Source organism: Rhinopithecus bieti, unplaced genomic scaffold (genome assembly GCF_001698545.2).
Source record: "Rhinopithecus bieti isolate Rb0 unplaced genomic scaffold, ASM169854v2 scaffold_32008, whole genome shotgun sequence".
NCBI lineage: Eukaryota > Metazoa > Chordata > Mammalia > Primates > Cercopithecidae > Rhinopithecus > Rhinopithecus bieti.
This window is the reverse complement of record NW_016814433.1, coordinates 3,294,789-3,320,191: the sequence shown is the minus strand read 5'-3', so window position 1 is coordinate 3,320,191 and position 25,403 is coordinate 3,294,789. Positions and strand designations below refer to the sequence as shown.

Sequence of the window (25,403 nt, the reverse complement as noted above, 5' to 3'; positions counted from 1 at the left end):
GGAAACAGCCAAGGACTCAGGGGCCTAGAGATAATAATTTCCCAGAGTTCACTTATTATTATTATTATTATTATTACTTTTTGAGACTGAGTTTCACTCTTGTCACCCAGGCTGGAGTACAATGGCACGATCTCGGCTCACTGCAACCTCCGCCTCCCAGGTTCAAGCAATTCTCCTGCCTCACCCTCCCAAGTAGCTGGGATTACAGGTGTCCATCACCACGCCTGGCTAATTTTTGTATTTTTAGTAGAGACAGGGTTTCACCATGTTGGCCAGGCTGGTCTTGAACTCCTGACCTCAGGTGATCTGCCCACCTCAGCCTCCCAAAGTGCTGGGATTACAGGAGTGAGCCAACGTGCCCAGCCATTCACTTATAATTAGTCATTCAGTTCCATTAAAAAAACAGAACATTCATTATTCCCCTACTATCTTGCCAGGCACTTGGCTAGGTCCTGAAGACACAAAGATGAATAAGCTGCAGTCTCGGAGAGGACAGAGAAGCTATTGGTTATGATGTCCCTGCCTGCTGGACTCAGGGGAGGTTTCCGAGAGGAGCTGCTCCAAGGTGCAGCAGAGTTTTCCGGTGACATGGGAGAGGCAGAGAGGTCACAGCATCAGCAAAAGCACGAGATGGGCACAGCATGCAGGGCAGTCAGGGATGCTCAGGCACCCAGTGCAAGGTGGGAAAGGTGAGGCTGAAGCAGGAGAAGGCCAGGTCATGAGGGCTTTCGTGAGCCACCGGGATCAAGCAACCAACCACTGGCAGTCAGACCCGGGAAGCAGCATGGTCGGGTTTGCTCAGGTGGGCAATGCAGAAGGGTAGGTTGAGAGGGAGTGGGTAGAGGCAGGAGGACCTCTAGGAGACCATTGTGCAACTCAGAAAAAAGGATCACCAGGGCCAGAACTAAAGTACAGCCAAGCAGTGGGAAGATGGGGAGGGAACAGTTTGCAGAAATATTCATGAACAAAACCTGGTGACTGCTTTGAAAGGGAAGAGTCAAGGATAGCTCCCAGTTTTTGCCAGGCATGGTGGCTCACGCCTGTAATCCCAACACCGTGGGAGACCATGGCAGAAGGATCCCTTGAGCTCAGGAGTTGGAGACAAGCCAGGGCAACAACATAGGGAGACCCTGTCTGTACAAATAAAAATTATAAAAAATAAAGGATAACTCCCCATTTCTGGCTTGGGTGACTGGGTTGTGGGCGTTGGTGCCATCTAAGGATGAGGACCCTGAAGAGGGAAGAGAATGAGTTGGATCTGAAGCGAGTTGAGCTTGAAGGGTCTGTGGGATGTCAGGGTAGAGAAGTCCAGTTCCTTGCTGCTCAAATGTGATCCACAGACCAGGAGGAGTGGCAGCCCCTGGGAGCTTGTTGGAGTTGCAGAACCCCAGGCCCCACCCCAGACCTGCCAAATCCCAACCGGTATTTTCACAAGATTGCCAGCGCGCTACCTGCCCGTTAACATTTGGGCAGTGCTGGTATCGCCAACAGTTGTGTAGACAAGTCCAGTGCTCAAGGGAGGGCTACAGACAGAAGATGGGGAATCGTCGGCCCACAGGTGATGGTTAAGCCATGGGAGCCAGGAGCTACCGGGAGGACGTGTGCCGAGGGACAGCGGCAGGCTGAGATCCGCGGCATGGGAAAGCATGAAGGCGCAGTGGCCAGAAGAACCACAGCCACTCGGCCTCCGGGCTGGGGCATACTGGGGGCACCCTCAGACCTGTAGACAGCATAGGTGTGGTAGTCGTTCAGGTAGTCAATGCGGTCCTCCAGCTTATTGCTGCGGTGGCTCTTGTCGATGCTGAGGATGAAGAGGCTGATGTAGGCATCCAGTGAGAACTGGTACATGGGGTCGATGCAGCCCCCCCCCATAAAAAAAAAATCATCATTGAGCACGAAGAACAGGATTGATGCCCGCTGGGCACACGGGCGGTAAGCCTGCCAGCGGGGAGTGGAATCAGGGCCACCGAGGGACATGGCAGGGAGCAGGGGCTCAGGCAAGGAGGCGTCTTGAGCCGCCATGATGGAGTTGCATCTTGGATGGCTGGCAGGAGGCAGGGCTGGAGGGCCGGGAGCTTACCTCCCGGGCCAAGTCAATGTTGATCTCTGTGGTCTCACTGGTCTCCAGCTGTTCAGTCACCTCTGTGGCCGTGATCTTGGAGGTCTGTAGCGTGTTCACCAGCTGCACGTCATCCAGCAGGGAGCCGGTGGCCTCATTCAGCAGCCTAGGGGGAGGCCCAGAGGCACATGGAGCAAGGGGTTAGGGGGACCAGGCTCCCTGGGATGCTGTGGTGCCTGGGGTAGACTGGGTGGAGGCTGGCTGGGAGTAGACCTGTGGGGCGGTGGGAGGGGGAGGCAGGGCCTCACCGCAGGATCTCATCCTCCAGCTCCTTGAGCTTCCTCTTGCCAGCCGCGATGTTGATGACCAGTGAGTCCTTCTGCTCCTCCAGCTCAGGCCGCTCCTTCCTCACCACAATGCCCAGCAGCTGGGCCTCCAGGCCCTGGGGCATCAGCACTCACAGTGAGGGGCTCTCACCCCTTTTTTTTTTATTTTTTGAGACGGAGTCTCGCTCTGTCGCCCAGGCTGGAGTGCAGTGGCCGGTTCTCAGCTCACTGCAAGCTCCGCCTCCTGGGTTTATGCCATTCTCCTGCCTCAGCCTCCGAGTAGCTGGGACTACAGGCACCCGCCACCTCGCCCGGCTAGCTCTCATCCCTTTGACCTTCACCTTCCTCATCCCTTTCCACCTCAAAAGACCCCTCATCCTCAGCTGCCCAACACAAGCTTATCCCTTTTCTCAATCCTTCCCAACTCTTCCTGCTTCACCCTAGCTCAATCTGGACCTCAGCCTGCACCCACCTGTTCTTTAACGGCAAAGTTAACGATGGTGGTCTTGGCTGAGGTCTCTGGGCTGTAGTGGGGTTGGAGAGCTTGGTGGTGATGTAGAAACGGAAACTGGTATTGTACTCCACCTCCTTATCGCCAATGCGCATCAACAGCCGACCACCTGCATCCACGGAAGGGTCAGGGGCAAGGACTCCATGTGACGGGTACCAGCTAACCCGTCCCCACCGGCATCCAGGGGCAGTGACTTGGCCTGTCCTAAGGCCCCAGCCCAGGGCTGTCTGAACGGAGGGACAGGTAAGAACAGGACAGTCAGAGAGCCAGTCCTTCCCTCCCTAGCATCCCACTCAGCTGGTCTTGGGGACTTGTCCTGACCGATTCGGGCTACAGATTTGTTGAGCACGGGGTTGAGTGTGGGGTCCAGATATTCCTGCACATTCTGAAGTAGCACAGGGTATCCAAACTGAATGGCGTTTTCTAGGATTCGCAGGTAATCGCTCATCTGCAGGTCAATGATCTTCAGGCCCTAGAGAGCAAGGGGAAGGTAAAGGAACACTGCGGGAGAGGTGGGGCCTCAGGAAGAGGGGACTAATCCGGCCCCCCAGCCTCACACCTGGCCTCCTTCCATGTTCTTAATCCATTTCAGGGCCTGGGCCTGAGGGTCGATCATCAGCGCCCACCTGGAGGGGAGTACAGGTCAGAGGCGAGGCCGTCTCTCCCGTGCCGCCCCACGCCCAGCAGCACCCTTACCTGTTGCCTCGGGTGACGATGATGCCGTTCTCCGTGGAGAAGGCATCTGAGGGCAACCCTTGGATGTTCCAGTCCCGGACTTTGGTAGGATTGGACAGGAAGTTATCAATGGCAAAGGAAGGGGAGCAAGGAACCTGAAGCTCCCAGATCTGAGGAGAGAAAAGCCCCAAGCTTTAACTTGAAGAGCTGAGCCCAGCAGCCCCTGCGTCTTCACGGTATCTCTTAATATTTCCAGAGGTCCTGCCCCAGCCCTGGTTTCGGAGCTCGCTTATCATACCTGAGCCCCATCTCACCTTCCGGATCCAGATTTGGTTGACAATCTCATCCCGGTAGTTGGTCAGGAAGGGTCCCATGTAGGACAGGAAGGCAGCTGCCAGGAGACAGTCCCCTACCAGGTAGCCCAGGTCCTCCTCCAGACCCTGGCGGACAGGAGGGAGGGTAAGCCTGCCTGGGCCCCGGCACTCTGGGAGACTCTTGGAATGCTTTTGAAGGCACGCTCCTCTGGACACTGTCTAGTTCAAAGAGGTTCTTTCCTTCCCCTAAACCTTTGCGTCCTGACAACTCTAGCCTGGTTCTAATTACTTTCGAGTTCTCTATCTCTAATGGCAATGTTTACATTCTGGTGATAAGGCCCAACCCTTTTGCAAAGCCAGGAGCTCACTGAGGGCAGAAACAAGATGTCCCATGTCTGTTTTCTCTCTGGTCGGTGGGCTACATCGAGTCCTTGTGTGTGCTTCACAGCCCTATCCAAACACTGAAGCAGATCCCTAATGGTGCAAAAGCCTTTCCTTCCATTACTCTCACCAAAGGTGTGCAAGGGGAGGGGAAGAGCTCCCACACCTCAGTTCTTAGAGTTCCCTATACCCAGGTGTCCCGGTTTTCCCTGACGGCCCCTCAAGCTAAAAGGGATGGGTCTCTTGGAAGTGGTGAGCAGCGGGAAAGGATACCAGGGGTATAGTCGATCTCACCTGGACTGTCTCCTCCCATCTGGCCTTCTCGCCTGCCAACCCCGACACCAGCATCCCGGCTCGCTCCAGCTTCAGCTCCATCTCTTCAGATTTCTTGCGAAGCTCCTCCTTCTGTGCCAGCTTCTCGTCGTACTGTTTCTTCAACATCTCCAGTTTCTCAGCTACCTGGGAGAGATTGGAGTATAGCGCATCAAACACAGGGCTTGCAGCCAGATGGTTCTCGTTCACATCATGACTCTGCCATTTTGTAGCTTTGTTAAATTAATCTCTTTGAGCCTCAGTTCCCTCATGTGGTAAAAGAATACCTACCCTATAGGGTTGTCGTGAAGAGGAAATTGAGATACAATACATGTGATGAGGTGAATTTTCTTCCCCTTCCTTCCACCACCCTTTCCTAGAAACCAGAAACTACTTGGTAGTTTCTGGGTAGCTGGGTAGGGGCAGAGATCTCTTAAAGCATAATAAAACCACACAAGAGGCAGGTGGCTCATGCCTGTAATCCCAGCACTTTGGGAGGCTGAGGCAGGCGGATCACCTGAAGTTAGGAGTTCGACACTAGCCTGATCCACATGGAGAAACCCCGTCTCTACTAAAATACAAAATTAGCTGGGTGTGGTGGCGCATGCGTATAGTCCCAGCTACTCGGGAGACTGAGACAGGAGAATCGCTTGAACTCGGGAGGCAGAGGTTGGGGTGAGCCGAGATCGTGCCATTGCACTCCAGCCTGGGCAACAAGAGAGAAACTGTCTCAAACCAACAAACAAACAGCCACACAAGATAGATTGGCAAGTGAAGTCCAGACAGCACATAAATGACTGCCACTCCATGCCAGAGGCCATACCTAAGGTGGAACCTTGAAAAGGAAGAAAAGGGAGAAATGAACCCAAGAGCTGTTAGAGGGAGACTCCATTCGAGACAAAGGGCTGGCTGGGTGTGGTGGCTCATGCCTGTAATCCCAATACTTTGGCAAGGCAAGGCAGAAGGATCACTTGAGGCCAGGAGCTTGAGACCAGCCTGAGCGACATGGTGAGACCCCACCTCTATTCAAAATAGAAAATAAGAACAAAATAAAAGACAAAGGACCAAGTCCAAGGTCCCACACTAAAGATGGAGGCCTGGGCAGAGCTTTGTATACTAAAGAAATCCCTCTCAAGTCATTGCCACCTGTGGACTCTGTTGAGGTTGGAATGAATATATATATATATTCACTGAAATCTGAAGGAGAGAACTGATAGAGCCTTGTCCCAAGATCCTGTATATGGGTATGATCCTGTATGTATATCTGACCGGCCAACAGCAGTTGTGCCTGGATACAGACTGTATCACTGTCCTCTTCATCATGAGGAATATGGGGTGGGGGGTTACACATAGCATTTACGTGATACATGTTCCCTTTCCTGCTGCCACCTCACTGGGAAAGGCAGCCCACGATCGTGGAAATAGTTCCACTACTACAAAGTACAAGTAGCTCTGCTTTAACTGAGTGATTCTGGTAAGTTTCAACCTTTCGGAGCCTCGCCAGGGTTGCTGTGGGTAAGGGTGATGTGGGCTGTGGCATGGTGTGAGGCACACAGCAAGCAAGCCTTACCTGGCCCAAGCACTTGGAAATGGGAGAGATCACTCTCCAAAAAATATTCTTTAAAACAACGTGGAGGGCCAGGTGCGATGGCTCACGCCTGTAATCCCAGCACTTTGGGAGGCCAAGGCAGGCAGATCACGAAGTCAGGAGTTCGAGACCACCCTGACCACTATGGTGAAACCCCGTCTCTATTAAAATACAAAATTAGGCCAGGCGCGGTGGCTCACGCCTGTAATCCCAGCATTTTGNGCCCAGGCTGGAGTGCAGTGGCCGGTTCTCAGCTCACTGCAAGCTCCGCCTCCTGGGTTTATGCCATTCTCCTGCCTCAGCCTCCGAGTAGCTGGGACTACAGGCACCCGCCACCTCGCCCGGCTAGCTCTCATCCCTTTGACCTTCACCTTCCTCATCCCTTTCCACCTCAAAAGACCCCTCATCCTCAGCTGCCCAACACAAGCTTATCCCTTTTCTCAATCCTTCCCAACTCTTCCTGCTTCACCCTAGCTCAATCTGGACCTCAGCCTGCACCCACCTGTTCTTTAACGGCAAAGTTAACGATGGTGGTCTTGGCTGAGGTCTCTGGGCTGTAGTGGGGGTTGGAGAGCTTGGTGGTGATGTAGAAACGGAAACTGGTATTGTACTCCACCTCCTTATCGCCAATGCGCATCAACAGCCGACCACCTGCATCCACGGAAGGGTCAGGGGCAAGGACTCCATGTGACGGGTACCAGCTAACCCGTCCCCCACCGGCATCCAGGGGCAGTGACTTGGCCTGTCCTAAGGCCCCAGCCCAGGGCTGTCTGAACGGAGGGACAGGTAAGAACAGGACAGTCAGAGAGCCAGTCCTTCCCTCCCTAGCATCCCACTCAGCTGGTCTTGGGGACTTGTCCTGACCGATTCGGGCTACAGATTTGTTGAGCACGGGGTTGAGTGTGGGGTCCAGATATTCCTGCACATTCTGAAGTAGCACAGGGTATCCAAACTGAATGGCGTTTTCTAGGATTCGCAGGTAATCGCTCATCTGCAGGTCAATGATCTTCAGGCCCTAGAGAGCAAGGGGGAAGGTAAAGGAACACTGCGGGAGAGGTGGGGCCTCAGGAAGAGGGGGACTAATCCGGCCCCCCAGCCTCACACCTGGCCTCCTTCCATGTTCTTAATCCATTTCAGGGCCTGGGCCTGAGGGTCGATCATCAGCGCCCACCTGGAGGGGGAGTACAGGTCAGAGGCGAGGCCGTCTCTCCCGTGCCGCCCCCACGCCCAGCAGCACCCTTACCTGTTGCCTCGGGTGACGATGATGCCGTTCTCCGTGGAGAAGGCATCTGAGGGCAACCCTTGGATGTTCCAGTCCCGGACTTTGGTAGGATTGGACAGGAAGTTATCAATGGCAAAGGAAGGGGAGCAAGGAACCTGAAGCTCCCAGATCTGAGGAGAGAAAAGCCCCAAGCTTTAACTTGAAGAGCTGAGCCCAGCAGCCCCTGCGTCTTCACGGTATCTCTTAATATTTCCAGAGGTCCTGCCCCCAGCCCTGGTTTCGGAGCTCGCTTATCATACCTGAGCCCCATCTCACCTTCCGGATCCAGATTTGGTTGACAATCTCATCCCGGTAGTTGGTCAGGAAGGGTCCCATGTAGGACAGGAAGGCAGCTGCCAGGAGACAGTCCCCTACCAGGTAGCCCAGGTCCTCCTCCAGACCCTGGCGGACAGGAGGGAGGGTAAGCCTGCCTGGGCCCCGGCACTCTGGGAGACTCTTGGAATGCTTTTGAAGGCACGCTCCTCTGGACACTGTCTAGTTCAAAGAGGTTCTTTCCTTCCCCTAAACCTTTGCGTCCTGACAACTCTAGCCTGGTTCTAATTACTTTCGAGTTCTCTATCTCTAATGGCAATGTTTACATTCTGGTGATAAGGCCCAACCCTTTTGCAAAGCCAGGAGCTCACTGAGGGCAGAAACAAGATGTCCCATGTCTGTTTTCTCTCTGGTCGGTGGGCTACATCGAGTCCTTGTGTGTGCTTCACAGCCCTATCCAAACACTGAAGCAGATCCCTAATGGTGCAAAAAGCCTTTCCTTCCATTACTCTCACCAAAGGTGTGCAAGGGGAGGGGAAGAGCTCCCACACCTCAGTTCTTAGAGTTCCCTATACCCAGGTGTCCCGGTTTTCCCTGACGGCCCCTCAAGCTAAAAGGGATGGGTCTCTTGGAAGTGGTGAGCAGCGGGAAAGGATACCAGGGGGTATAGTCGATCTCACCTGGACTGTCTCCTCCCATCTGGCCTTCTCGCCTGCCAACCCCGACACCAGCATCCCGGCTCGCTCCAGCTTCAGCTCCATCTCTTCAGATTTCTTGCGAAGCTCCTCCTTCTGTGCCAGCTTCTCGTCGTACTGTTTCTTCAACATCTCCAGTTTCTCAGCTACCTGGGAGAGATTGGAGTATAGCGCATCAAACACAGGGCTTGCAGCCAGATGGTTCTCGTTCACATCATGACTCTGCCATTTTGTAGCTTTGTTAAATTAATCTCTTTGAGCCTCAGTTCCCTCATGTGGTAAAAGAATACCTACCCTATAGGGTTGTCGTGAAGAGGAAATTGAGATACAATACATGTGATGAGGTGAATTTTCTTCCCCTTCCTTCCACCACCCTTTCCTAGAAACCAGAAACTACTTGGTAGTTTCTGGGTAGCTGGGTAGGGGGCAGAGATCTCTTAAAGCATAATAAAACCACACAAGAGGCAGGTGGCTCATGCCTGTAATCCCAGCACTTTGGGAGGCTGAGGCAGGCGGATCACCTGAAGTTAGGAGTTCGACACTAGCCTGATCCACATGGAGAAACCCCGTCTCTACTAAAAATACAAAATTAGCTGGGTGTGGTGGCGCATGCGTATAGTCCCAGCTACTCGGGAGACTGAGACAGGAGAATCGCTTGAACTCGGGAGGCAGAGGTTGGGGTGAGCCGAGATCGTGCCATTGCACTCCAGCCTGGGCAACAAGAGAGAAACTGTCTCAAACCAACAAACAAACAGCCACACAAGATAGATTGGCAAGTGAAGTCCAGACAGCACATAAATGACTGCCACTCCATGCCAGAGGCCATACCTAAGGTGGAACCTTGAAAAAGGAAGAAAAAGGGAGAAATGAACCCAAGAGCTGTTAGAGGGAGACTCCATTCGAGACAAAGGGCTGGCTGGGTGTGGTGGCTCATGCCTGTAATCCCAATACTTTGGCAAGGCAAGGCAGAAGGATCACTTGAGGCCAGGAGCTTGAGACCAGCCTGAGCGACATGGTGAGACCCCCACCTCTATTCAAAAATAGAAAATAAGAACAAAAATAAAAAGACAAAGGACCAAGTCCAAGGTCCCACACTAAAGATGGAGGCCTGGGCAGAGCTTTGTATACTAAAGAAATCCCTCTCAAGTCATTGCCACCTGTGGACTCTGTTGAGGTTGGAATGAATATATATATATATTCACTGAAATCTGAAGGAGAGAACTGATAGAGCCTTGTCCCAAGATCCTGTATATGGGTATGATCCTGTATGTATATCTGACCGGCCAACAGCAGTTGTGCCTGGATACAGACTGTATCACTGTCCTCTTCATCATGAGGAATATGGGGTGGGGGGTTACACATAGCATTTACGTGATACATGTTCCCTTTCCTGCTGCCACCTCACTGGGAAAGGCAGCCCACGATCGTGGAAATAGTTCCACTACTACAAAGTACAAGTAGCTCTGCTTTAACTGAGTGATTCTGGTAAGTTTCAACCTTTCGGAGCCTCGCCAGGGTTGCTGTGGGTAAGGGTGATGTGGGCTGTGGCATGGTGTGAGGCACACAGCAAGCAAGCCTTACCTGGCCCAAGCACTTGGAAATGGGAGAGATCACTCTCCAAAAAATATTCTTTAAAACAACGTGGAGGGCCAGGTGCGATGGCTCACGCCTGTAATCCCAGCACTTTGGGAGGCCAAGGCAGGCAGATCACGAAGTCAGGAGTTCGAGACCACCCTGACCACTATGGTGAAACCCCGTCTCTATTAAAAATACAAAAATTAGGCCAGGCGCGGTGGCTCACGCCTGTAATCCCAGCATTTTGGGAGGCCAAGACGGGCGGATCACGAGGTCAGGAGATCGAGACCATCCTGGCGAACACGGTGAAACCCCGTCTCTACTAAAAAATACAAAAAACTAGCCGGGCGAGGTGGCGGGTGCCTGTAGTCCCAGCTACTCGGGAGGCTGAGACAGGAGAATGGCGTAAACCCAGGAGGCAGAGCTTGCAGTGAGCTGAGATCCGGCCACTGCACTCCAGCCTGGGCAACAGAGCGAGACTCCGTCTCAAAAAAAAAAATACAAAAATTAGCCAGGCATGGTGGCAGGCTCCCGTAGTCCCGGCTACTCGGGAGGCTGAGGCAGAAGAATCGCTTGAACCCAGGAGGTGGAGGTTGCGGTGAGCCGAGATCGCGCCACTCTACTCCAGCCTGGTGACAGAGCAAGACTCCATCTCAAGAAAAAAAAAAAAAGGTGGAGATTCAAAGTGTCACCTTCCAGGGAGTCTCTGAATCTGCTGTGATTCTGGGGGCTGCCCGATAAAATAAAAACAAGTAAAAATAAAGTGTCACCTTCCAAGGACACAATGGCTTATAGGTTCAGCCTTGGTAGTGACCTGATAGACACCATTAACACCTAAAGAAAGAAGGTGTCACTCAGGAGGCACGTGGTCATCTGCCCACTCAGAGGAACATTTGCTGGGGCCTCACAAGCCAGCGGGGGTTGCGCCCCAACCCCACACGTGGGTGTCGGGTCTAACCCTGAGCCAGCCGATGCTTCAGGGGTCTTTGCTCCAACACCTGCCAGTCACCAGGATCATGTGATCCAGCCGGGCCTGCCCTCATCACCAACATTCTGATTGTAATTTCACTTCCCGTGGAGATTTGTCAATAGGGAGGTATCCAGGCTGCTCGATAGTTCTTTTCATTTTGTTTTGTTCATTTCTCTTATTTTTTTATAGACAGTTTTTTTTTATTATTATTATACTTTAAGTTCTAGAGTACATGTGCACAACGTGCAGGTGTGTTACATATGTATACTTGTGCCATGTTGGTGTGCTGCACCCATCAACTCGTCAACAGTTTTTTTTTTATAGACAGTTTTTTTTTATAGACAGTTCTGTTTCATCATTTATTTTATGTGCAGTGCTAGTATTGTCATTGTTTATTTCTTATACAAGAAATACATGTGGCCGGGTCTGGTGGCTCATGGCTGTAATCCCAGCACTTTGGGAGGCCGAGGCAGGCAGATCACGAGGTCAGGAGTTCGAGACCAGCCTGGCCAATCTCTCTCTTTTTTTTTTTCCTCAAAAAAAAAAAGAAAAGAAAAGAAGAGAAATACATGCACGAGGTTAAAACCTAAATGACGTAAAAGAGGTTACAGGAAAAGTAGCATCTAGACCATCTTTCCCACAGCCAGACTTCTTCCTCTGAGGCAAACTACTTTGTTTGTTTGTTTATTTTGAGACAGAGTCTCGTTCTTGTCACCTAGGCCAGAGTGCAATGGCACAATCTTGGCTCACTGCAACCTCTGCCTCCTGAGTTTAAGCAATTCTCCTGCCTCAGCCTCCTGAGTAGCTGGGATTACAGGTGCGTACCACCACACCTGGCCAATTTTTGTGTTTCTAGTAGAGGTGGGGTTCACCATGTTGGCCAGGCTGGTCTCAAACTCCTGACCTCAGGTGATCCTCTGGCCTCTGCCTCCCAAAGTACTGGGATTACAGGCGTGAGCCACTGTGCCCAACCATGGCAAACTACTTTTTAACCACTTTTCTTTTTATTTATGCTGGTTGTTACTTCCATATCTCTGAAAATATGCGTATGCCTCTATTTTAAAGTATGCTCATCTCTTTGGAGCTTTAAATTTTTAAAAATTATTATGAAAAGTTTTAAACCTAGAAACACCCATCAGCTAGATTTCACAGTTAGCGTTTTGCTATATATATTTCATCTACTTGTTTTTTGCCAAAGCATCTTAAAGTAAATTTAAAACTCATGAAATCTCAAGCCTAAATACTTCATAACACATTTCTAAAAGTATAATAATAAGGACATTTTGGCATAACTACAACACTATTATTACACCTAATAAAACTCTTTGTTCATTATCTCAGAAAATAATTTTACTACCTGTGATTTTTTTTTTTTTTGGAATAGTTGATCTTATTTACATTAAATCAAAATTCCAAAGGAACAAAGTGCATATGGTGAAGGGGAAGGTCTTCCTGCCATTCCTGAGCCTGGTCCCATACCCTGCCCTTAGTTTCGCGTTGTAGGTTTTCTAGAATAGTCCATGTACAGGGGATTGTTTATATATAAAGAAACATAAGCACAGTGAGGCAGGGACTTCTTCACCACTGAACCTTTAGACCCTAAAATAATGGCCAGACTACACTATTTTTTTGAATAATTATTATATATATATATTATATATAATATATTATAATATTTTTTTTTTTTTTTTTTTTTTTTTTAAAGACAGGTCTCCACTCTCGCCCGTGGAGTGGCAGTGGCCACTCACTTGGCTCACTGCAACCCTCCCCCAGGTTCAAGCTATTCTCCTGCCTCAGCCTTCCAAGTAGCTGGGATTACAGGTGTGCGCCACCATGCCCAGCTAATTTTTGTATTTTTAGTACAGACAGGGTTTTAACAAGTTGGCCAGGCTGGTCTCAAACTCCTGACCTCCAGTGATCCACCCGCATCAACCTCCCAAAGTGCTGGAATTACAGGCATGAGCCACTGTGCCCGCCCTGAATAAATGAATTTTTAATCAGTGGTTATGTGCTATAACACTGTTTGTACTTGACTATTTTTTTTGCTTGTTTCCAAATCAGTTCTTGTAAGCTGCCTCATTGTTTTTAGCAGCTGCAAAATACTCTTGTGTGAGATTGAACTATGATTTATGTAACAAGTCTCCCACGGATACACATTTGTGTTTTTCCAACATTCTGCTATTAACAATGCTGTAATAAATATCCGTGTACAAGGCCAGGCATGGCGGCTCACGCCTGTAATCCCAGCACTCTGGGAGACAGAGGCGGGAGGACTGCTTGAGGTCAGGAGTTTGAGACCCCTGGCAGCACTGCAAGACCCTGTCTCTACCCCTCGCAAAAAAAAAAAAAAAAAAAAAACTACAAAAGAAAAAAGTTATTCATGTACAGGCATAAGCACATCTTCACACTGTTATTTCTTGTTCCTTTAAATTTTGTTTACTTTGTGAATTTTTGAATAGCTATCAAAAATTGAAAAGGCCCAAGGGCGTGAGGGTATGAAAAGTCTTCCTTCTAACCCTGTTCCCCACTCAGCCAGGTTCCTTCTTTAGAGGCAGCCAGTGTTACCTGTTTCTTGACTCTCCTTCCAGAGGTACTCTATACATATACAAGCATAGTCTATAGTGCTGCTGCCTGGTGTATCATTTTAGGCTATTTCTTTCTTTCTTTTTTTTTTTTTTTGACAGAATCTCACTCTTGTCACCCAGGCTGGAGTGCAATGGCGCAATCTCAGCTCACTGTAGCCTCCATCTCCCAGGTTCAAGCGATTCTCCTGCCTCAGCCTCCCAAGTACCTAGGATTACAGGTGCCTGCCACCACGCCCAGCAATTTTTTTTTTTTTTTAAGTAGAGACAGGGTTTCACCATGTTGGCCAGGCTGATCTCAAACTCCTGACCTTGAGTGATCTGCCTGCCTCAGCCTCCCAAAGTGCTAGGATTCCAGGCGTGAGCCACCGCACCTGGCTTTATTTTTATCTTTATTTTTTGAGGCAGGATTTTGCTCTGTTGCCCAGGCTGGAGGACAGTGGCATAATCATAGCTCACTGCACTCTCAACCTTCTGGGCTCAAGTGATCCTCCCACCTCAGCCTTCTTCCATGTAGCTGGAACTACAGGTGTGCGCCACTGTGTCCGGCTAATTTTTTTATATTTTATGGAGACAAAGTCTCTCTATGTTGCCCAGGCTGATCTTGAACTTCTAGGCTCAAGCAATCCCCCGGCCCCTGCCTCCCAAAGAGCTAGGATTACAGGCATAAGCCACCAAGTCCAGCCTGAATTGTGCACTTTAAAATGGTTATAATGACATATTTTATATGTATTTTACCACGATCAACCCCCTAAGAGAAGAAGGTATACATATGTGGATTTATAACCCCCGATCCAGTAAATGCTTGATGGTTGGATTGTATCTCTTATATTAATCTATTGCTAAAGATTTCTCCTAGTTAAATTTAAGTGCACAAGTTATAGTTCCAGATAACTGACATTTTGGTGGAGCTAAAACCAAGATTTTCTCCATGTATCCTAATTGCCTCAAATGCTATTGGGTTTCTTCTGTGGTCTCTGGCAACAGTAATAACCAGAATTTTGGCAACATAATTTTATCTGCAAGCTGTGCATGCCTTATTAAGACCTTTGAATTCTATTTTAATCTCAAATAATGCTCATGAGAGACTTCATTCTGAACTAATACAGCCTCTGAGGTCCTGAGGAACAACATCCTTTTCCAGGGGGAGACAGCCCAGCTTAAGAAAACTGATCTACCCAGAGAACCCCCACCCCGCTACAGTCCAAATGTTCACGTCTCACTCAAATTCATTTTCTTTTTTTTTTTTTTTTTTGAGACGGAGTCTCGCTCTTTCGCCCAGGCTGGAGTGCAGTGGCCGGATCTCTGCTCACTGCGAGCTCCGCCTCCCGGGTTCACGCCATTCTCCTGCCTCAGCCTCCCGAGTAGCTGGGAATACAGGCGCCCGCCACCACGCCCGGCTAATTTTTTGTATTTTTTTAGTAGAGACAGGGTTTCACCGTGTTAGCCAGGATGGTCTCAATCTCCTGACCTCGTGATCCGCCCGTCTCGGGCTTCCAAAGTGCTGGGATTACAGGCTTGAGCCACCACGCCCGGCCTCAAATTCATTTTCGAACTTAATCCCCAGTGCAGCGGTGTTGTGAGGTGGGGCATCTGGGAGGTGATTAGGTCATGGGGGTGGGGCCCTCAGGAATGGGATTAGTGCCCTAGTAAAAGAAGCCCAAGAGAGCTTGTTTGTCCCTTCTGTTACGTGAAGACACACATAAGCATCATCTATGAGGAACTGGCCCTACCAGACACCGAATGTACTTGCACCTTGATTTTAGACTTTCCAGCCTTCAGAACTGTAAGATATCAATGTCTGTTATTTATAAATTACCCAGTATTTTGCTATAGGAGCCCAAATGAACTGAGATAACCCCTCAGCTGAGACTGAGCAGAACAGGAAGTTGGGGAGGATGATTTGGGGACTTTAACTTCAGAAGGTTGAATTCTAGATTTTTAACTCACAAAAGCAAGATTACTTGATTTCGAATTTCCATTTCTTTGGACTTTAGTTTACCAAGGGATTTATTTAATCTTTGAAATTTAATTTCTCCCTGGGGGTTATATTCAAATTTGTGGAATTTCTGTGTATGGTTATTATTGAAGTGTTTTAATGCTGTCATTTAATTGAACCGTATGGCCTCTGATATGTTATGTTGGACAATGTGACTAGGCATAATTTGGAATGCAAAATAGGAAAAAAATGTGAATGTTCTACCTTGGGGATACAGTTGCCCTGAAGTAAATTAAGACATAATTTGGAATGCAAAATAGGAAAAAATGGGAATATTCAGACTTGGGGATACAGTTGCCTTGAAATATATTAAGATTCTGTTCTGACCCATTTCAAAGCCTTCTGGGGCCCTATCTACGCCACTGGTTTGTGACCCTTGTTGTATATCAGAACTAGCTGACAAGTGAGTAATGGCTAAAGCTATGTAGTCAAAATTTTTTTCTGATCTGCAACATAATTGGGCTCTGAGCCTCTTTTCAGATCTGAGCCTCAGTACAATGCATAAGCGTTCCCACCTCTGGTAGGCTCCGACAGGAAAGCTTTTAAAATGCTGATCCTTAGGCTCTGCCAGGGATTCTTACTTAATTGACCTGGGGCAGGGCCCAGGTATCAGCACAGTGCCTAGTTGTGAAGTTCTATTAAAAGGTACGTTTAGGGGTGGGCGTGGTGGCTCAACCTGTAATCTCAGCACTTTGGGAGGCTGAGGTGGGCAGATCAGATGAGGTCAGAAGTTCAAGACCAGCCTGGCCAACCTGCTGAAACCCCATCTCTATTAAAAATACAAAAATTAGCCGGGCGTGGTGGCAGACACCTGTAATCCCAGCTACTCGGGAGGCTGAGGAAGGAGAATCACTTGAATCTGGGAGTCAGAAGTTACAGCGAGCCAGGATCGCGCCACTGCACTCCAGCCTGGGTGATAGAGCGAGACAAGGTCTCAAAAACAAAACAAAACAAAAAGGGTATATTTGGGCCAGGTGGGGTGGTTTACCCTTGTAATCCTAGCAACTTGGGAGGCCAAGGCAGGAGGATTACTTGAGCCCAGGAGTTCAAGACCAGACTGGGCAACATGGTGAAACCCTGTCTCTACAAAAAATACAAAAAATTAACCAGGAATGGTGGAGTGTGCCTGTAGGCCCAGCTACTCGGGAGGCTTGGGTGGGAGGATCACCAGAGCCCAGGAAGTTGGGGCTGCAGTGAGTCGTGATTGCACCACTGCACTCTAGTCTGGGTGACAGAGTGAGATCCTGTCTCAAAAAACAAAAAAAGAGCCTGTAATCCCAGCACTTTGGGAGGCCGAGACGGGCGGATCATGAGGTCAGGAGATCAAGACCATCCTGGCTAACATGGTGAAACCCCGTTTCTACTAAAAAATACAAAAAATACAAAAAAGTTGGACGAGGTGGCGGGCACCTGTAGTCCCAGCTACTTGGGAGGCTGAGGCAGGAGAATGGCGTAAACCCAGGAGGCGGAGCTTGCAGTGAGCTGACATCCAGCCACTGCACTCCAGCCTGGGCGACAGAGCGAGACTCTGTCTCAAAAAAAAAAAAAGAAAAGAAGAGAGAAAGAAAGAAAGAAAGAAAGAAAAGAAAGAAGAAAAGGAAGGAAGGAAGGAAGGGAAGGAAAAGAGGGAAGGAAAAGAAAGAAGGAAAGGAAGGTACATTTGGGGGCATGGTGGCTCACACCTGTAATCCCAGCAACTTGTGAGACTGAGATGGGAGTTCAAGACCAAGACCAGCCTGGGTAATATAGCAAGACCCCATCTCTAAAAATAAATACATAAGTGCTTCTTCCTCCTCCTCCTCCTCCTCCTTCTTTCTTCTTCTTCTTCTTCTTCTTCTTCTTCTTCTTCTTCTTCTTCTTCTTCTTCTTCTTCTTCTTCTTCTTCTTCTTCTTCTTCTTCTTCTTCTTCTTCTTCTTCTTCTTCTTCTTTCTTCTTCTTCTTCTTCTTCTTCTTCTTCTTCTTCTTCTTCTTCTTCTTCTTCTTCTTCTTCTTCTTCTTCTTCTTCTTTCTTCTTCTTCTTCTTCTTCTTCTTCTTCTTCTTCTTTTCTTCTTTCTTCTTCTTTTTTCTTTCTTCTTTTAAGGTGCATTTGGCTTGTACATTTCACAGCCTTTGTCCATAAAAAAGGATAAACGTTTGTTCCCTATCTGCTTTCTCTTATCATTTGGGGGTTCTCAAGTTTGGGTGTGGACCCTCCACCAGAAGACCTAACACTGGGTGTGCTATAAATGCTTGTTTAATGAATGACATTGTTGGCAGTGCACCCCAGATGCCCCATATTTCATGTATGTAAGGAACCACCCCTAATTATTTAGCCCAGGATATGATTCATCTAGGTGAAAAACCTTTCCAAATGGATTGCCAGACCTGTGATTCTTCGCTCTTGGGAAAAGAGAGTAAAAGAGTAAAGTTTTGTGAGAGGTTGGAAGGTGGCAGTGGTAGCAGGAATGGAACCGTGGAGGAGCAGGTGCAGAGAGAAGCCCGTTCACCCGACCTGGGTGAGTTCCCCGCACCGAAGAGGCCTCACGGGCAGCTTAACTTTTGATAGTAAAGATGCCCACAGCAGGAAAAAACAGGGATGAGCCATGGGCAGAGTGGCATGAAGTCAGGAAACCCGGGATCTAGCCCAGCTCTGTCGGTGACGAGCCAGTGAGCCCTTGATGTCACTAGCCTCAGGCTCCTCATCTGATCTGTGGAGGTCGAACCTGGACATTTTTCAAAGTTGGTTTTAGGTAAAACAGTTTGAAATTATATGGCCAGTTTCAATTATATAAATATTTTAAATTTCTATATAAAGATAGCACCAACAAAGTTACAGGGCAAGCGAAGATCAAAAGACTGGAGACAGTGGGTGTCTCAAAAGGGTAACAGTTAAATAAACGATGGTGTCCCTGTAGCTACCTATTGGAATATCATGCAGTGGTAAAAAGAAAGCAGAGACTCTTTATATACTGATAAGGAACAATCTTTGACTCACAGGTAAATAAGATAGTGAGGTTCCGGCCGGGCGCGGCGGGTCAAGCCTGTAATCCCAGCACTTTGAGAGGCTGAGGCTGGCAGATTACCTGAGGTCAGGAGTTCGAGACCCGCCTGGCCAACATGGCAAAACCCTGTCTCTACTAAAAATACAAAAATCAGCCGGGCATGGTGGCGGGCACCTGTAATCCCAGTGACTCGGGAGGCTGAGGCAGGAGAATCGCCTGAACCCAGGAGGCAGAGGTTGCAGTGAGCTGAGATTGCGCCACTGCACTCCAGCCTGGGTGACGGTAATACTGGCTGCTTTCAGAGAGGAAAGCTGGTGGCTAGAGAACAGAAGGTGGGCGGGGGGAGACTTCTTATTGGATACTTCTTTGTACCTTTCACACTTCAAACCATGTAACTGTATTACCTTGGGGATAGTATAGTATTATTAAATCAATCATGTAAAAAATCAAATGATAAACTGGAAGAATTTTGAATTCTTTTGATAATGGCACTTGCCCATTCTGCCTGGTTCAGGAGTTACTCATGCATGTATCTTTATTTATTTATTTATTTATTTATTTATTTTGAGACTGTCTCACTCTCTCGCCAGGCTGGAGTGCAGTGGTGTGATCTTGGCTCACTGCAACCTCCACCTCCCGGGTTCAAGTGATTCTCGTGCCTCAGCCTCCCAGTAGCTAGGATTATAGGTGCTTGCCACCATGTCCGGCTAATTTTTATATTTTTAGTAGAGATGGGGTTTCACCGTGTTAGCCAGGATGGTCTCGATCTCCTGACCTCGTGATCCGCCCGTCTCGGCCTCCCAAAGTGCTGGGATTACAGGCTTGAGCCACCGCGCCTGGCTCAGCCTCCCAAGTAGCTGGGATCGCAGGCGCCTGCCACCATGACCAGCTAAATTTTGCATTTTTAGTAGAGATGGGGTTTTACCATGTTGGCCAGGCTGGTCTTGAACTCGTGACCTCAGGTGATCCACCCACCTTGGCCTCCCAAAGTGCTGGGATTACAGGCGTGAGCCGCCGCAACCAGCCTCATGCATGCATCTTGCAGGAGATCACCTGGGTTGCCCAGACTTCTCACGGTAACTAACCCACTTGGCCTCTGGGAGAGCCTGTCCCCACACGACATATGCACAGACACTCTCACATTGTTCTTGGTCCACAGAAGCGACACAGACACTCTTGACCCATCCCCCTGGCAAAGACCAATTTGCCACACGGATTTCATCAGTTAATATCTCAGGCCTCAACTCCGAAGGGTGTGACAGAGATCGCCAGCTCCCAAGCCAATCTTTGGAAGGGCTCCTGGGTCACAGTGCCTCTGAGCCTTTATAACCCTCTGCAATCAACTTAGCTTTCTGAGCCAGAGGCAGCCCAGTCTAAACAGGGCACACAGTGGGAAGGAGACAGGACTGGAATGGTATAGGACATGGGGAAGGGGGGTAGAATTAGATGGGAAAAAACAAATGCTTAATGAAGCAATCCAGAACTCAGGGAGAGGGACCTCCGTGGAAAAGACAGGCGATCGGCTCACCTCCCGCAGCTTCTCCTGGGCCTCAGCAAGCGCGGCTTGCTTCTCCCGAAGCTGAGCCAAGGCAGCGTTCATCCGGATCCGCTTGGGCTCCACCACCCGATACAGCCGCCCGTACAGCTTCGGGGAGACAGTCAGGCTGTGGGGGTCGCCCACCAACCCACCAACCCCCTCACCTCCAGACATCCCCTCCTCCCACCTGGGTCTGTGCATCCACCCATCTCTCAGGCCTGCCCTCCTTACCACCCCGCCCCAGCCCAGACGCCCTTACCTCCATGGCCCGCACCCACATGCAGAGGGACTTCGCAGCCAGGGAGACACGGCCGATGATATCAGGCTGGAAGTCAGGCTGGGCGCAGTAGGCCCCGATCTTCTTCAGAACCTTATCTGAGATATTGTCTTTATCAAAGTTGATCAGTGACTTGATGAAGTTCTGTTCCCCTGTGGGATGAAGATTAGGGGCCTTAGCCAGAGGCCTAATGCCATCCTCCTTGTCCAACAGTTTCACCTCCATTACTCACGCTTAGCCACATTTTTCCTGGGCTCAGTTCCTAAGGCCAAACTATCTGACCTGGCCCCTAGTTCCTCCCTCTGACTTGACTCTGTCTCTAGGCACCTCTCAGCCCCCAAGGTCCTCAACAATCTTCCCAGCTCCTCTCTCACCACTTACCTTGAACACTCAGCCAAGCCACCCTAAACTTCACTTTTTTTCTCTCTGCTTTGCACTTTCTTCTAGGGCAGGGATCACCAAACCGAGACTGGCAGGCCGTATTCTACTACGGGAACCCAGAGCAGAGTAAACCACAAGAATGGAACACAGAGTCCTGGTTCCCATTTTCTGATTCTTGTTCCCCTCTGGGGGTCTGAGGGCATTCCTGCCCTTGGATGCAGCAATACATTATTCTATCTTTTTATTTATTTATTTATTTTTCTTGAGATGGAGTCTCACTCTGTCGCCTAGGCTGGAGTGCAGGGGCGCGATTTCGGCTCACTGCAAGCTCCGCCTCCCTGGTTGACGCCATTCTCCTGCCTCAGCCTCCCGAGTAGCTGGGACTACAGGGGCCCGCCACCACACCCGGCTAATTTTTTTGTATTTTTTAGTAGAGACGGGGTTTCACCGTGTTAGCCAGGATGGGCTCCATCTCCTGACCTCGTGATCCGCCCGCCTCAGACTCCCAAAGTGCTGGGATTACAGGCCTGAGACACTGTGCCCCACCCATTCTTCTATCTTTAGGACAATTTTGTTTAATATACAGATGCTCCCGATAAGTCCATCATACATTGAAAATACGGTAAATCAAAAATGAATTTAATGCATCTAACCTACTGAACATCATAATTTATCCAAGCCTAACTTAGACGTGCTTGGAGCGCTTACATTAAGCCTACAGTTGGGCAAAATCATCTAACACAAAGTCCATTTTATAACAAAGTGTTGAGTATCTCATGTAATGTATTGAATACTGTACTGAAAGTGAAAAACAGAATGATTGTATGGGTACCATTGTAAAGACGAAAAATCTTAAGTCAAACTATTGTAAGCTGAATGTCAGTATTAAGATGAGCTGTTTTCTGTTACTTACAACCAAATAATCTTTTCAAAATTTCATATTTAATAATTAAATTCTAAAAGTGATCAAAATGTAGTTTTTTCTTTCTTTTTTTTTTTTTAGTTGAAAAGAAACAGGTAACTTTGTAAAAGTCAGAAAATACCAGTAACAACTAAATCATCTTTTCTTTTTTTTTTTTTTGGAGACAGGGTCTGGCTATGTCGCCCGGGCTAGAGCACAATGGTGCAATCACGGCTCACTGCAGCTTCTGCCTTGCACATTTAAACGATCCTCCTGCCTCAGCCTCCCAAGCAGCTGGGACTACAGGCATGCACCATCATGCCCGGCTAATTTTTGTATTTTCTTGTAGAGATGGGTTTTCGTCATGTTGCCCAGGCTGGTCTCAAACTCCTGGGCTCAAGTGATCTGCCCACCTTAACCTCCCAAAGCTTGGGATTACAGGCATGAGCCACCACACCCAACCGGCAACCAAAGAACCTTAACTGACATTCATGCGGTCTCCCTTCTACTAGGCTCTATGCTCTCCTTTCTGCTAGGCCCTATGCTCTTGAGGGTCAGAGCAGTGCCTCATCCATCCCTATCTTTCTGAGTGTCTGCTGCTCAGCCGACATCAACAAACACTGGGCGAGCGGAAGTCATTTATTTCATGGTCTCTAGCTTACCTAGCTGCCTCTTGGCCTCTGCCCACGTGGGCTCGTTGCCTCGAAGAATCATAACTGCCTGCATCACTATCTCCACTTGGGCTGGGGGCCGTCCATAAGACTTGATCTCTCCTATATCCTTCTTGTTCAGAGACTCCAGGGCCTGGGGGAAAAAGGGATAAAGTGAGGGAGCAACTCAGCAGGTAAGACAGGACCTTATGGAGACAGAACTTAGCTGAGGTACCACCTCTTCTTCCCATTTCCCCAGAGTCTTTGAGGACAAAGAAGGCTGGCCCATTCCCTTCCCTGGGGCCTCGCGCTCCTGGCTCCCATCCTTGCACCCGCTCCTGGTACCCGCATGGCCTCTTCCAGGGCAGGCAGGGCCTCTTCTAGATCTTTCTGGGCATTGTCAGCCAGTGCCTGACACTTGATTTCCTCAACTGCAATCTTTTCACTGTTGGCTGTTACGGCCTAGGGAATGAAAAAGGACAAGGGTTTTTTGTCTTTGCCTTGGGCAAAAGTGGGAGTGATGGTGTTGGTGGAAAAGATGAAAGAGAAAGCTAAATAATTTTTTTTTTTTTTTTTGAGATGGAGTCTCGGTCTTTTGCTCAGGCTGGAGTGCAGTGGTGCAATCTCGGCTCACTGCAACCTCCTCCCCCAGGGTTTAAGCGATTCTCCTCCCTCAGCCTCCGGAGTAGCTGGGATTACAGGCACCCTCCACCACGCCCAGCTAATCCTTGTATTTTTAGTACAGATGGGGTTTCACTATGTTGGCGAAGTTGGTCTCGAACTCCTGACCTCAGGTGATCCACAGCCTGGGATCCCAGCCTCGGCCTCCCAAAGTGCTGGGATTACAGGCGTGAGCCACTGCGCCCAGTTACTAAAGAAAATTTAAGAAGGGGAACATGGGTTCCCTGATGCAGTAGCCAGCACTGGTGGGAGTGAGGCACGGGGGGTGGGCTTGGGCCCTCGACCTTCTGCTGCTCGTCCGCCTCCCGCTTCTGCTGCACAATGATGACCAGGTACTCCTCACACTGCTTCTGGAACTCGGCCACCTTCTTCTTGGCATCTTCCAGCTCTAACGACATCACTTGTACCTTTTCCCTAGTTTCATCGATCTTGAACAAGCCTGTCCGCAGCTTATTGGCTTGGTCCTGCAGCTCCTGCCGTTTTTCTCCCAGCAACCTGCAGGGGAGAATAGGACAGGGTGTGGAGAAACGGGGCTTCCAGAAAGCGGGGTGTCCTGTAAGACCCACCTTCCCCGTGTGTCTCAAGTCCGCCTTCCTTTCTGTTGCCACCAACACTACCACCACCATCCTGGTCGGGATTCTATCATTTCCTGCCTGGGTCATCACCAACAGCTTCCCGAGGGCTCTTCTTGATTTCAGGCTCTCATTCCTCTGGTTTATTCTACACACCACTACCGGAATCAGCTTGTTAAACAGTCTCCATCACACCACCTCCCCTACATGAGAATCTTCCTCTGTTCCCCACTGTGGAATAGGCAGGTGGGCTGGCCCAGGGCAGGCAGCCGTCCCTCAGCTCCAGACTGTTTTTTTCCCTGTGGGAACGAATATGGGCCCAGTATTGCAACAATTTCCTTCTCTCTCTCTTTCTTTTTTTGTAGAGATGGTGTCTTGTTATGTTGCCCAGGCTGGTCTCAAACTCCTGACGTCAAGTGATCCTCCTACCTCGGCCTCCCAACGTGCTGGGATTACAGGCATGAGCCACTGCTTCTTTTCTTTTCTTTGAGAGGGAGTCTCACTCCGTTGCCCAGGCTGGAGTGCAGTGATGTGATCTCAGCTCACTGCAACCTCCACCTCCCGGGTTCAAATGATTCTCCCGCCTCAGCCTCTCGAGTATCTGGGATTACAGGCACCTGCCATCATGCCTGGCTAATTTTTGTATTTTTGTAGACAGGGTTTCACCATGTTGGCCAGGCTGTTCTTGAACTCCTGACCTCAAGTGATCTGCCCACCACGGCCTCCCAAAGTGCTGGGATTATAGGCGTGAGCCCCCACACCCAGCCTTATTTGCATCTTTTAAAATATCCTTTGCAATAAGTCAGCAATAGTAGGTGAAGTGTTTCCTGAGTTCTGTGAACCACTGTAGCAAATTAACTGAACCTGATGAGGGGGTGGTGGGAACCTTCGAATTATAACTGGCCAGGCAGAAACACAGGTAAAACACTGGGCTTTTGGTTAGCATCTGAAGCGGAGGCTGTCTTGTGGGACTGCGCCCTCCACCTGTGTGATCTGGGACTGCGCCCTCCACCTGTGTGATCTGACTCTAACTCCAGGTAGATCGTTTCAGAATTGAATTATGTTACAGGACACCCAGTCGGTGTCCCCTGGAGAACTGCTTGGGTGGGGAAAATCCCCACCACATCTGGTGTCTGAAGTGAAGTACAACCAGCCTTCCGTATCCACATCCGTGGATGCAACCAACAGAGGATCAAAAATATTTGAAAAAAGTCCAGGCACGGTGGCTCATGCCTGTAATCCCAGCACTTTGGGAGGCCGAGGCTGCTGGATCACCTGAGGTCAGGAGTTCAGGAACAGCCAGGCCAACATGGTGAAACCCTGTCTCTACTAAACAAACAAACAAAAAAATTAGCTGGGCATGGTGGCGCGTGCCTGTAATCCCAGTTACTAGGGAGGCTGAGGCAGGAGAATCACTTGAACCCGGGAGGCAGAGGTTGCAGTGAGCCAAGACTGCGCCACTGCACTCCAGCCTGGGCAACAGAGCAAGACTCCTTCTAAAAAAACAAAAAATCTCAAAAAAAGTTGCATCTGCACTAAACATATACAGACTTTTCCCTCTTTTCATTATTCCTTAAACAATACAGTATAACAACTATTTACATAGCATCTACATTGTATTAGGTATTGTAAGTAATCTAGAGAGGATTCAAAGTATATGGGAGGAACCTGCATAAGTTACACGCAAATACTCCATTCTGTATCAGGGACTGGAGCATCTGTGGATTCTGGTATCTGTGGGAGGTCCTGGAACCAGTCCCCCACGGATGCTGAGGGCCTGTACTGTGTTGAGTGACAGAGCAGGGAAAACGCTTTGTTTTTCTATCTCATACAGGTAGAAAGTCTAGAAGACATGAAAGGCAGACAGGAAAGGACTGGGTATGGCAATGTTCCAGTTATA

At 49.3% G+C, this 25,403-nt stretch overlaps 1 protein-coding gene across 1 annotated transcript in view; it reads right to left on the bottom strand.

Annotated features, from left to right (window-relative positions):
• Positions 1-25,403, bottom strand: part of DNAH2 (dynein axonemal heavy chain 2) — a 126,798-nt gene that overhangs the window by 14,173 nt on the left and 87,222 nt on the right. Inside the window, exons 61-74 of the mRNA XM_017850549.1 lie at positions 23,216-23,426; positions 22,596-22,712; positions 22,263-22,404; positions 20,301-20,470; positions 20,033-20,149; positions 8,381-8,545; positions 7,704-7,829; positions 7,410-7,558; positions 7,271-7,337; positions 7,031-7,181; positions 6,669-6,817; positions 2,368-2,501; positions 2,081-2,225; positions 1,721-1,938 (exon numbers count right to left, since the gene is read on the bottom strand). Of these exons, the coding sequence (XP_017706038.1) occupies positions 1,721-1,938; positions 2,081-2,225; positions 2,368-2,501; positions 6,669-6,817; positions 7,031-7,181; positions 7,271-7,337; positions 7,410-7,558; positions 7,704-7,829; positions 8,381-8,545; positions 20,033-20,149; positions 20,301-20,470; positions 22,263-22,404; positions 22,596-22,712; positions 23,216-23,426 (2,061 nt within the window). The remainder of the gene's footprint in view (positions 1-1,720; positions 1,939-2,080; positions 2,226-2,367; positions 2,502-6,668; positions 6,818-7,030; positions 7,182-7,270; positions 7,338-7,409; positions 7,559-7,703; positions 7,830-8,380; positions 8,546-20,032; positions 20,150-20,300; positions 20,471-22,262; positions 22,405-22,595; positions 22,713-23,215; positions 23,427-25,403) is intronic.